Source organism: Etheostoma cragini, chromosome 20 (genome assembly GCF_013103735.1).
Source record: "Etheostoma cragini isolate CJK2018 chromosome 20, CSU_Ecrag_1.0, whole genome shotgun sequence".
NCBI classification, from domain to species: Eukaryota; Metazoa; Chordata; class Actinopteri; order Perciformes; family Percidae; genus Etheostoma; species Etheostoma cragini.
Window position 1 is genome coordinate 4,996,548 of NC_048426.1, and position 13,739 is coordinate 5,010,286.

Sequence of the window (13,739 nt, forward strand, 5' to 3'; positions counted from 1 at the left end):
TGACTCCAACCTGACTGCTGCTATTTCTGTGACAGCTAAGAAAAGAAACGGAACAGAGGGAAGGAAAAGGGGAAACTGCTCTTAGTTTGAAGCTGTTCAGAGGGAGGGACATCTCAGCTGGTCACACCTCTTTATCCATTCATGTTTCCTGAGTAACATTCACTACGTCACACTGTAATCATGAGTAGCCTAGTCTATATTTACGACTTTTCTTCTCTGGGACTGATCAGGTGCTGCTGGATATTCCAACGGATGTCCCTCATTTTGGCAGGATGTCCATGTCCATCCAGAATGTGTAGGCGTTCTAACCTCCGGTGGATTTCTGAGGACTCTGGTTACCTGGTCCTCAGATCTCTGCAGGGTAAATCCAGACAGCTAGCTAGACTATCTGTTCAGTCTGAGTTTTCTGTTGCACGACTTAAACAACTTTTGAACGTACACACGTTCCACCAAGACAAGTTATTTCATGAGCCTATTCGGCAGCGGAACCATTGCTCTGTCTGGCTCTTAGCTCTTCCCAAGACAATTTTGATTGGTTTAAATAAATGTCAATAAACCAGAGCATGTTTATCTCCCATCCCGGATTGTCATGTCGACTAGCCAGACCCTCCTCTGCAGCGCTGTGGAGGCAGGTCCGGTAAAGCGAGACTATGTGGCCCTACGTGTCACTCGTCTTTATGAACCCAGAAATAATTATTACCTGACTGTGTGGTCGCCCTCAGCTCTACAGTAGGACAAATCTTAGTGTCTTTAAGCTCAAGTTTTGGTTTTACAGTGCCACTATCAGTCATTCTTGTTTCCAGCTGCGGGCAGCTATTTTCAGTAAAAAGCCCTGATTGAGCTGGATGAGCATGCACCCCATGTACAGAGGCTTAGTCCTCACCGCAGCGGCCGGGGGTTTGAATCTGACCTGTGGCCTTTTGCTGCATGTCATTCCCTGGCTCTCATCCCCTTTCCTGTCTTGTCTAATAATAGCCCAAAATGCCAAATATGAAGGGTCACTGCTTTAAGTCCCAATATGGACCAAAAAGTAGGGAGTGTGGATTGGTGGCTGGAGAGATGGCACTTCACCTCCTGGGCACTGCTAGTTGCTCTTGAGCAAGGCACCGTACCCCACCAACTGCTCAGGGTGCTGGTTCAGCTGGCAGCCCACTCACTCTGACATCTCTCCACTAGTGCACGTATAGGTCCTGAGCATGTGTGTGTATTTCAGTCCTGTGTGTGATTACTAACAAAGTGTGTACACAGAGTGTACATAGTAATTTCCCCACTGGGGATTAATAAACAAATTAAAATTAATTAAATGAAATGTCCTTGTTGGAAAGTGAATATTGGACTGACGTTCAGATAAAGGCAAATGTTGCTCTGTAGCTCGTCTTTTAGATATTATTTCTCCCCCCAAAAGTTAATTACAACAGGGACTACATGAATAGTCTGTCCATTTCATATCTGATCGAGCCTTGCTGAGAGCATTACATCACGTCATATTTACTCTTTTTACTTTAGGTAAACCGCACCGTATTCTGACCTCTTTGTAAATATATAGCTCAGTATAATCAACAACAGTATCGGTACACTATGTAAAAGGGATGGCCAGTCAAACCATCACATCCAAGTGTAATCCTGTCTGAACCCTGTAGAGGTCAGTGTATGCTAACTTCTTGCTAACTTGATATACTTGCACACCGAAGTAAATATTATAGGAAAGTGCAGACAGCAGCATAGAATGACTCAGATGATTCATTGTACACGCCAACATATGTTGTATGGGGTCTTTAAACCTTCCGATGTTAACACCTGCTCACTTATCTTAACGGATCCGCTTTGTGGTGTTACAGGATCATCAGTGAGCTGTGGAGAGGCCCTTCCTGTGCCATTCTTCAATGAACTCGCCGGGTTTATGATGCAGATTCTTATTTACTCAGTGTCCCAATTCTTACGTTATCGTCGCATTGACGTTAGCCTCTGATTGCCAGACCTATCTCCTCAGCTCTAGGTCTGGCTTCATCACACATACATTATGGGATGGGAGAAAAAAACACTCTGGGTTGTTGGCATTGCTTTAAACCAATCACAATAGTCTTGGGGGGCGCTAAACTCTGGACGCAGAGACAGTGACTGCTAAATAATGTCAGGGAAGAACTTGTTCTGGTGGAACATTAGCACCCTGCAAAAGTAAACATCACATACAATACTAAATGAGCTTAACTGGTCACACAATACACCAAAATGAGCTATTAAAGTTATACGGATGCATGGTTAAACCTCTGTTGTTCTTACCAGTGTATCTCCAGTGTTACACCCTTGTGACGCCCTGCAGTGCCCTGCTACACCATGAACTACTACACACTACTATTTCTAGTCATAGTTCCGTTCAGTTTATTGCCACTGTTTATCACACCCCCAACCGGCACCATCAGACACACTGTCTGAGGTTTCTCCCTAAAAGAGAGTTTTTTCTCTCCGCTTTCACTCTAAATGCTTGCTCTGGGGAATTAATGGAATTATTGAGTCTTTGTAAATCATAGAATGTGGTGTGAATGTGGTAGAAGTGTCATGAGATAACCCTTGTTGTGATCTGGTACTATAAGCTATACGATTCAATTAAATCTCTGTGTGTAATTCAGCAAAAGCAATCCCACCAATCGGTCCCAAAACGTCCCAGTTAGAGAGTAAACACAGCAAACATTATTTTTTAAATCTTTACAATCATTCCCCAAGAGAACCAAGCAGACCTGTCTTGTTGCACGATCAAAATTTTCTTCAAAAGTTGACATTTTCAGCCTGTAGCTTGCCAGAAATGGAGGAGAGGCTTCTCAGATTGGCGCATTTTATAAGCTAACTAACTCAGCTGGCTAAAAGCAAGTTTGTTTTTAGATACCCTTCTTTTCATTATGGGGTCCAGGGGCAGTATGGTATTAATTGCACTTCTCAATGGCAAGGAGGGAAATGGAAAGTGTTTCCTAACAACGCTGCGTACCTGTAAGTATCTGAAAAAATGATTTTTGGGGAGGTTGTGGTCTTTTTGAAGTTTGTCAAATGGAGCAAATGAGCCCTTAACAAAGAGGTCACCAAAAAACACCAAACTGTTCTTATGCCATACTTGGAAGGCAGTGTCAGTCTGGGATGGAGGAAACAAGTGATTATTTGCTAGTGGGAGAAAAGAAATTGCCCGACTTAAATGAAAATGTTTCCTGAATTGGAACCAAATTTTAAGCGTGTTCTTGACAACTGAGTTCCAACCATGAAGACCTACGCTGACTGGTAGGGGACCACTCAGAATGGATATGGGTGAGAGTGGGTGATTGGAGTTAAGTTCGATAGAGGCCCATGTTGCCCCTTCTTTATTTCTGCATGTAGAAATCCAATAATTCAGTTTGGAGAAGTTAGCTGACCAATAATAAAACAAAAAATTGGGCAGACCCAGCCCACCTACTTCCTTAGGCATCTCCTGGTAAGCTCTTTTAATGCGAGGGGTGGAGTTTCCCTAAATAAAGGAGGTGATGTTACTATTCAGCTTTTTGAACCAGGACTTGGTTAATATGATAGGGATCATCTGAAATAGATATAAGAATCGAGGCAAGATTGTCATCTTAACCGTGTTTACTCGGCCAGCCGGTGTAAGAGGGAGTGCCGACCAGTTTTGGAAATCCTGACTTGTGCGCTCTAGTAACAATTTGAAATTGCAATCGTATAGGTCCTTGTATTGTCGTGTTACCTTGATACCCAGATAGATGAAGGACTGGGGCTCTAATTTAAAGAGAAGATTACTGTAATTTGCTGAAATTGCCAGTTGGTTGATAGGGAAAAGAGAACTTTTGGAGAGGTTTAGTCTGTAGCCCGATAGTTTTCCGAATAATTGTAGCAGGTCTATAAGCTTGGGGATCGATTCTGTTTGCACTGACACTTTTGACTGAATTTATGGTTAATGTCCTTTTATAGCTGAATGTTCTTATTGTAATTATTATTATTATTAATATTACTGCTATATTTGTTATGTCTATACTGTCCTTTGGATGCATAACATATTTGAACTAGCTTTATAGTTTTTGTATGAGGAGGTCACGATAAATCGTTAGTTAGGCATCACAGTTAATAATACAGAGTGTTGTCTGCAAGCATTGATATAACCATGGTTACACGTCATTTTGATAGCTGATGACAGAAAAGCTGTTGATACCCTAATTTGTTTTTTCATTACAAATCATGATCTAAAGAGTACTACTGTTAAGAACCATTAGAAGTAAGTGTGCTAATGTATCAGAAGTGCTGGCCCATTCAGCCACTGATTGAAGACGTCTTACTGGATATAACCTAATAAGCTAATATTAGCCCAAGTTGGACTACTTCTTACATAAATATTGTTACAAGTATGCTAGCTCATTCTGTTCAGGAACTATGTACCAGAATGCCCTAAATCCTCTGTACAGAAAATTAAGTTAAAAGTATGGTAGCTCATTCTGTCAGGTAGGAAATATCTTCAGAATATATAAATGTCTCCATAAAAGCAGTCAAAAGAAGGGTAGCTTATTTTGTTGGGTAGAAAATATCTATTAGAATGGACTACTTCTATAAATGTAGTTTAAAGTAAGGTAGCTCATCCTGTCCTGTAATTGTGTCTTGCCCTACTTTCAGGACTTAATCAATGATTTCACGTCTTTATGTTTCCACCATTTGAGTATGAAAACCATGGAAGCCACAGCTCCTGTGGCAGGAGTCGGTGTGCCACCTGTGCCAGCCCCAGTTGTTATTTGTATGACGGTGTGGTCTGTGTGCATCACTGTGACTGGCAGCACAGTAGTAAGTGCTGCTGTCATTCAGGAGCAGCCCAGTCACCTGAAGAGAGAAGTTGTTCTTGGATGTTTCCAGAGAAGACTGGAAGCGCCCCGCAGTTTGCTCGTACTCTTTGGTGAGGAACTCCAGCAGTGCGCCGTACTGGTTTTGTCGATACCAGAGCATGGTGTAGCTGCCCATGCTGAACGCTGGACCCATGCTGCACTCAAAGTTCACTGTCAATCCTGGGTGGGACATTTGATCTCCAGACTGAAGAACTACCACAGGGAGACCTGCAGCACATGAAGAGGATGTTTTATTGTGTCTCACCTCAATGTATGAAACTTTCATTCACAGAAATACATGCTGTGTAAATGGGACTAAAACTTGATCATTCAAGCAGCCAAAAGTTAGCACATCCATTATGATTTAATACATAAAACCCACCTGAGTGGAAAAGAAGCATCAGATAAAGTAGTGTGATGAACATGTCAGCTGTGAGCCGTCTTCCAGTTGAATGAGACACACGTCACTCTGTTCAGCACCAATATACCGTAAGGTCACATGATAGAGATGTGAGACTGACTGTTCTTCCCAATCACCGATGAAATAAGCCCAGGAAAGATTATTTCTGTCTTATATTTAGACTGAGGGGGTCAGGGTGGAGCTGCATCTGAAACCTTTACATCAACGTGATCGGTGTGAATTCTACATTCAAACTGAGACTAATGTATTTTTGGTAGTATTTATGGTATAGTGATGCTTCTTTGCTACTCAAGATAAACTAGAATGTATAAATGGTTTTCAAATAATATATTTATAACAAGCAGTAGCACAAGAATAGTATAATTACTTGAAACATGACTGACTAAAATACAACTGTTGCTTCATCAACCAGTGATTCAAAGTAATGATTTTTTTTTACCATAGCACACATTTGGGATTTGCACCTTTTGGGATATTTCATTTGCCATTTTTTTATATTTGTAGTCTTTCCTACTTTGTACTGCAACTGCTGCAATTTTCCTCTAAATAAAGATCTATCTTATTTAATCTTGTCATTTGTAGATCTATTCATAACTACTTACAGTAAAAGGATTTAGCTAAAAAATCAATCAATCAACAAAATCAAAAATGTTCTTGTTTTCAATTTTTTATCAAGAAAAAATGCACAAAAACTAAACCAACTTTTTTAACATTAGGATTAATTTCTTTAACCGTCTATGGTTATTTCCTTGTAAATTGCATTGGTGGAACGTGACTGGTCACAGCCGATTTAGACACATTGCCCCGCCTACTCTGTTCTCAACTGTAACGTGCTGACCGTCCAACTCCTCAAAAAAAGAATAATTTAGTGTGTTAAACCTCTAATAAGACTTCCATAAACATTTACTACATTTTGTATCTTATTTCACAAGCGAGTTTACTGCCAACAGTCGTTTACGTCGCCTCAGGACGGCAGTAATGACCGTGTTGGCCACTGTTAGCTGCTAGCTAGCTGCTGTAATGTTAGCTGGGACACCATCAACGGTTGTCCTCTTGAAGACTGACGTTGGGTCTGCTGTTGCCTCTCATACTGCTGATGCCGGAAGTCACTGCGTTTGTCTAGAAGGTAAGCCTTTGTTGTATGTCATAAGTTGAAGTTCAGGCTTTGTTTTCTTGGTGTTTGTATCCTCGGCTAAGCTAACAGCTGTGAGGTTTGCTTAGCGAGCTAACGCTAGCTAACATGAACCGTTTTGCTCTGCTGCTGTTTTGTGTTATGGGGGTGTTTTGTGGTCGATGGCTGCTGATTTTTTCTTTCTGTGTAGTAATAGAAATGACATTAGATACATAGCTCTATTATTAGACTCAAGGTCCATTTAGAAAAACCAAAAAACAACATACAGTACTATTAAAAAGGACATACATGATTTAAATTAGAATGTGAATTGTTATTTATTTGGTTTAGATGCTGATGGCTTGGTGAAATATGATACTATGAGTAGCTTAGCTTCACAGTGGTCCCCATCCTGTTTCGCGCCAAGGACCTGCTTAAGGTCAGACAGTATTTTCACGGACAAAACGAGACGACTGGCATATTGTAAATATACACTTTATTAGCAGTGTCCTCGTAAATTGTATTTATATAGCGCTTTTCTAGTCTTAATGACTACTTAAACAGCTTTTACATCTTACAACCATTAACCATTCACACACACTCATACACTGTGGCTGAGGCTACCGTACAAGGTGCCACCTGCTCATCAGATATACCACTCCGATGCAGCAGGGTCAACTCAGGATTCAGTGTCTTGCTCAAGGACACTTCGGTACTGCAGGGGCAGGGATTGAACTTCTAACGGAGTGGCAGTAGCTCAGTCCATAGGGAGTTGGGTTGGGAACCGGAGGGTTACTGGTTCAATCCCCGTATGGACCCAAAAAAGTTGGGAGCGTGGATTTGTGGCTGGAGAGATGCCAGTTCACCTCCTGGGCACTGCCAGGTGCCCTTGAGCAAGGCACCGTACCCCCCACCCCCCGACCGCTCAGGGCGCTGGTTCAGCTGGCAGCCCACTCACTCTGACATCTCTTCATGTATAGTGCATGTATAGGTCCTGAGCATGTGTGTGTATTTCAGGCCTGTGTGTGTGAGTACTAACAAAAGTGTGTACACAGAGTGTAGTGCAGTAATTTCCCCACTCGGGACCAATAAACAAATTATCTTATTATCTTAACCTTCCAATTGGCAGGCAACCGCTCTACCACTGAGCCACAAAAACATAACATGAATGACATCCTCTCTGCCCCATAACCCTAACGCTCACTGGCTCTGGTCGCTATGGTGACGTTTAAACATGCCTTTAAAAATAAGATACAGCTACACCACAAAAACGAATATAAAGTCCATGAAAATTTTAGCTCACCATAACGCTAAATCAATGGGAGCCTTTTGCTTTCTCTGCAACGAGGCGGTCCCATCGAGGGGTAACGGGAGACCATGACAGTGTGTTTCTTATGTCCAGTCCGCTCCGTAATTTGGTTTTGGTTGCCGTCACTGTAGAAAACCCTGCTTCACACAGATAGGATGTCGGAAATGGCAACACTGTTGTGGTGATCTCGGGGTGAATTCTGCCATGCCTTTCATCCAGAACACCAGCAGAGTTGTTGTCTCAAGCATACTTTTAAGGCCGCCGTTATTTGCGATCTCCAGCAGTTGATCTTCTTCTTGCACAGAGATGCTGGATTCACCTGGTCGGTTGGTAAAGGGGTCCCATCCATTCCTTGGCTGTTCGTGGGTCTTTTGTGGTTGGGAAGTAGTGTTCGAACTCTCTAACCCTCATCTTGTCCTCGGGTGAAATTGACACGTTTTCCCATATCAATGTTCTTTTTAACTACCCCAAATACTACCCTTCCTTTTTATTGTTATTATTATTATTATTATTATTATTATTACTGTTATTTTTGTTTTCTCTATATTGTCTTTTACTGTATTTTTTGAAAAAAACAATGTTGGAATTTCAATTTCCGTGCGTGAGTCATCCCAAAAGGATTAATAAAGAGAAGTCTACACAACGCTCTTTGGCGAGTACAAATCTCTACTTTCATTAATTTTGGGGTGTCTTATTCAATTTTCTAACATTTGGAGGTGGTTTTTGAAATAGTATTGAGTAAAAGTTGACATATTCCAGTCTGATTATCAATCAACAAACATTCCTTCTTTTCATCTTCATTTCTAATTTCTGCTTTTCCAGCTCAAACCTTAGGTATAATGTCCTATAAATGAGGTTTATTGACCATATATTCCAAAAATAACTGTAAAACTAAAGTTGATGAGTTAGTGTTACGTTGCGTTGAACTGTTTTAACCGCACCCTCTCCTAGAATTTCACGGTTAATGTTTTTAGTGGCGGGCCGGATCAAGTCTTAACTAATAGTGATCGGCTAGTGGCTAAAATAGTGAATGGCTTCTTAGCCTTAGCAATACGGTTAGCCACCAAGTGTGATGCTCTCAGTGCACTCACATTGATTGCCCTCAGTAATTTCTTCTGTCTTTTGTGTTTCCGTTTTTTTTCTTTGAAAATACTCCGACGGCTTGTCTTATAATGCAAGGGCTTGGTCTCCAAGTGGCGAAGCAGTTTTAAAAAGCTTTATTGCCTCATTAGATAGCCGGTCGCCTCTTTTTATACAGAGCGGGCTTGGTTTATGGACCTGTTGTGCTGAATCCATATTTTAAGTAGGACCTTTGGTATTGTCAAATGCAGTTTATGGGCAATTTATTTTTCTTGGAAGCCATATGCTCTTGTTCTGTCTCCTCATTGGGCCTTTCCCCTGCGCAAAGAAACTTTCCACTTTCCACTTTCTTACTCATTTTGCTTGCTAGCCCACTGGGTTAAATTTTACGCGTTCACTTGACCAAACACAGATAATCCAGTAATTATTCAAAATAATAGATTTTTTTGGCTCAGATAAATAAAATGTAATTGATGTAAGGTATTTACTCCTTCTTGTGCAGCCCGGCACAAAATGACGCATGGGCCGATACCATTCCGCGGCCCGGGGGACCTATAGAGCTCAACAGTCCCGCCCTTCCTCCGAGAGACCTTTGGTTCTGGAAGCAACTTTCCCATTCATTTCTCCCATTTTCTCTCCTTAACCAGCTACCACGTGACTCCTAAACATACAGCATATCATTTTAGAGTAGGGCTGCGCGATATGGAGAAAATCAAATATCACAATATTTTTTACCACATACTTTGATATATTTTTTTTTTTATCCAGATTTTTGATAAATAATTATCAGTATAGTAGATATGATGTCTAAGTGGGTAAAGGCAAACAATAAAACAGCTAGAACAGTCTGGCAAGTAAAGAAATTGACATTACTTTAATGTAATGCAGACTATAAAACCAGGAAAAGACCCCACTTGGCATGCTCCATGCCATATTACGAAATGACAATATCCAAAATCGATATCTAATCTCATATCACAATATTGCTATAAGATTGATATATATTTTTATAAGATTATTTTTTTGGGCATTTTAGGCCTTTAATGGACAGGACAGCTGAAGTTGTGAAAGGGGAGAGAGAGGGGGAGTGACATGCAGCAAAGGGCCGCAGGCTGGACTCGAACCCGGGCCGGCTGCGTCGAGGAGTAAACCTCTATATATGGGCACCCGCTCTATCAACCGAGCCATTTGGGTGCCCATAAGATTGATATATTGCCCAGCTCTATTTTAGAGCTAAAAAGTCAAAGTTAAAAGATATGTGTACATATTTTGATTACATAAAGGGCTGGGTATCGTTCAACAATGTTAGATACCAATACCGTGACTTTGATACCATTACCATTATCGAGCTAAGGAACTACTCATCCCATAAACCACCGCACAGCACTGAATAAAGGAAGCCAAGATTTGTTATGCTTACAGCTAATTTGAGTAAACCACCAGTTTAATCAGCATGTAACAACTTTAAAAGACCCTCAAAATAAAACCTGAAAATATCCGTTAAAATATATGACAGCTGTTACGTCATTATAGCCGTAGGTATATTTTAGGAGATAACATTATTATTGCTAATGCTAGTTTACATTAGTAAGTAAACTTAAAAAGCTAGTGGAAGTCCAAACTGTCTGCGTGCATCTCCTGACAATACGGTAATTTGTTGACTATGTGTCAACAAGTCACATGGTTATGACACAATTGTTAGCCTATTTTTACAAAAAACGCCTGCTACGGAGCCATAACGTGAGGTAAAGGGAATGGAGCCTTTTATACATTGTTGTGTTTCTTTAGATATAAAGAAATTATGGACAAATGGACAAATAGTCTTTAAACGCTTCAGATATAAAGTTATTTGCTGTGAAATCGACGTCAAAATGAATGGCTGTCATTGGAACGCTAACGGCAGGCGAGTGCTTGGTAGCATTAAAATGGCGCCATAGGGGCTACGCTTCGTGGACGCCCGCTTGCCCCCTTGCTCCTCACAAGCATGAGTTCCACCAATCAGAGGCATCGCTGTGGGATTGTTCAGGATTGTAGGTAATGAAATACTTATCCAAGACATTGCAAATAAAAGACATTTATCTCAAAACAAGGTTAGTTCCCCATGAACTTTTGGCAACTATATGAGCATATACAATTGCTTAATCACGTGGTAGCTGGTTTTAAGTCTACCATCAATCGTTACAATTTTATGGCTTATACTCAAATTGTCAATGGAAAGAATTGTATTTCCTACTTGCGTGACCCGCTGTGGGCGGGACTGTTGAGCTCTATCAAAGTGTTTGGCCGAATGGATTGTTTATACCATCAAACTCATGAACGGTTTATATTTATTTCAGAACAATTCCTGCAAAATAGCACTGCAATAAAACCTAAATAATCAGATTGTTTTAAATATTAGCATTGCAGTTTAACAAACTGCAATATGTACATAATCTAGCCTTTCATTGTCATACTTAGCTAAGGCTCAGCTCTGTGCCCCCCCCTTGTATGAATAAATATTGTATTCATACAGTATTGTTAGGGCTGCACAATTAATCAAATTTTAATCGCAATCACGATTTTGACTTTCCACGATCAAATTTGCGTGATCGAGCAATTATTTTTTTAAGCGTCATTTCATAGAACGCTCCGGGTTTTTTGCATAGCCCATCTACCGCTCCTACCGTCTGATCATGAGCCAATCAGCTGTCCCTGCACCCCGTGCAGCTTAGTTTCTAGATGTAGACAGTCACAGAGGACAGAGTAACGGGAGGAAAACTCAACAGATAGCAGTCGGTTAAACGTTGGTCTCAAGGTTTACCAGTTTACCAGTAAACGCAACATTTGGTCCCGTCGGTTGTTATTCAGACAACAGCAGTGACCAGTGCTAGTCTGCTAGTAGCGTCTGTTAGCTGTTAGCTCCTCTAGGACGCACCGGTGCTAATGTCCTCTTATCCGCTGCAATGCTGTTTATATGGATATGGTTTAATTTAGCGTTACATGACCCATTTCGTCTGTAAAGCCGTGCCTGTGTTGGATCTCTCCTCTACTCTCTCTCCTCTTACTCTCCGCGCCCGGCCACACAGCGCCGGTCCACACTTCTTACATTTGTCTACAGTTTTAATTCTTTATTAACACAGCTGTATATTGTTAGGTATGAGAGGCAAACCTGAGGTACCAGTGTTGCCGCGGGTAACTCTGCTATCGCGGCCTCCACGGTGAAGAACACAGAAGAAGTTATTGAATGCAACTAACTTCAGCTGGTAGAGTAACAGCGTGTGAGAAGGAGCTGCTGGACCTGGACCTGGACCTGGACCTGGACCTGGGCCAGAGATGTGACCCATGGCCAGAATATCATAGTTCATAAAAATGCAGCGTAGTGACGATACAGACGTTTCATACACACGACGTGTGTATCCACCATTCGACCGTGCTGGACCCGTTCATAATGAGTCAGCCGTGTCTCTGTGAGTAGCGTCCATCACACTCCCTCTCGCAGTTATAAACAGCCTATGTGACCATAACATTTGTTTTGGTTAAAATCAACAAATAATAATCAATTAGTCAATCAAAATTTTGATCAAAATAATTGTGATTATCATTTTGGCCATGATTGTGTAGCCCTAAGTATTGTATACATTTCCCTCTTGGGCATACATATTTTTATTAATATTTGTACTCATTTCTACTGCAGCATATCAATTTCCCTCGGGTTGAATACTGTTTTTATACATTTTTCCAGTGCCTGCAGTAATGTTAACTGCACAGCAACCCTGTATTTGCGGTAGGCTAACTAACACTGATTTGTATAACTCTGCATCGTCGTCATTGTCCAGCTCTTGTCTGTAGGCATAGCTACATGTTTCACTATGCTTATATTTATTATTTGTGGTTATGTTTTACGTCTGTATTGTATCTGTAATTTAAATTTGCTCTCTATGTGCACACTGTGAGCTACTGAGTCAACCTTCAATCTCAGGATCTTTGAAAACACAGACAGAGGAAAAAAAAAAGTTTTAGTGATGGGGTGTACACATCACTGTGTACTGGCAGCGCATAGTTAGGGTCAGTTAGGGTCAGTTCCACTGTAGTCATACCCAATTAAATGAATCAGACCGCTCTCTGTTTGCTGGTACCAGAGCATTACATTAAGAGCGCCATCATTGTGACTGCATTTAATCCACCCTGGACGTTTTGTTGACTATTCTTGGACGAGACGGCTGAATTGTCACACTCTTAGCTTGGTCTGTGGGGGGAAATAGAAGATTTAGGAAAGTGGTTAGTACAGAAGCGTCTGTGAAAAAAATATGAGTGCTGTATAAAATTAACTACACACACGCAGTTATATTTTGGCAGCCAGATTTCATTACATAAAAGCAAGATGAGAAGAAATCCGATCACAGTTGGAGACATCCTCCAGGGTTGTTCTCCTGTTGGAGAATCTTTCTTCAGTGAGAGCCTCATGTGAGACCATGAGGGCTTTTTGTTAGGGGGTGGCATTAAACCACATCACTGTGTACTGGCAGCGCAGAAATACACAGCCGAGTCTGATAGATTGACACTGTCAATGATCAGAGCTCCTCTTTGGATGGCCTCTCGTGTAATGTTAAACCGATCTTTAAACTGCTGCTCATAGTTGGGGTCACTGCCACTGTAGCTATATCCAATTAAATGAATCAGACCGCTCTCTGTTTGCTGGTACCAGAGCATTACATTAAGAGCGCCATCATTGTGACTGCATTGAAACTCCACCCTGGATCTTTCGTTGACTATTCTTGGACGAGACGGCTGAAATGTCACACTCTTAGCTTGGTCTGTGGGGGAAAAAAGATTTAGAAAAGTGGTTGATACAGAAGTGTCTGTGAAAAAATATGAGTGCTGTATAAAATCACCTACACACACTCAGTTATATTTGCAGCAAAATTCATTACATGAAAGCAAGATGAGAAGAAACCCGATCCCAGTTGGAGACATCCTCCAGGGTTGAGCAACTTTCTTCAG

General features: G+C 41.2%; 1 long non-coding RNA gene and 2 gene segments (V, D, J or C); all 3 read right to left on the reverse strand.

The window, feature by feature from the left end:
- LOC117935526 overlaps nt 1-13,739 on the reverse strand; it is a 47,764-nt gene that overhangs the window by 13,404 nt on the left and 20,621 nt on the right.
- LOC117935531 lies at nt 4,555-5,768 on the reverse strand. The segment is given in 2 exon segments: nt 4,555-5,066; nt 5,221-5,768. Coding segments are annotated over 2 exon segments (450 nt in total).
- LOC117935540 overlaps nt 7,093-13,739 on the reverse strand; it is a 23,302-nt gene continuing 16,655 nt past the window's right edge. The window contains exons 2-3 of the long non-coding RNA XR_004654783.1: nt 11,414-11,418; nt 7,093-7,105 (exon numbers count right to left, since the gene is read on the reverse strand). This is a non-coding gene — a long non-coding RNA (uncharacterized LOC117935540). The remainder of the gene's footprint in view (nt 7,106-11,413; nt 11,419-13,739) is intronic.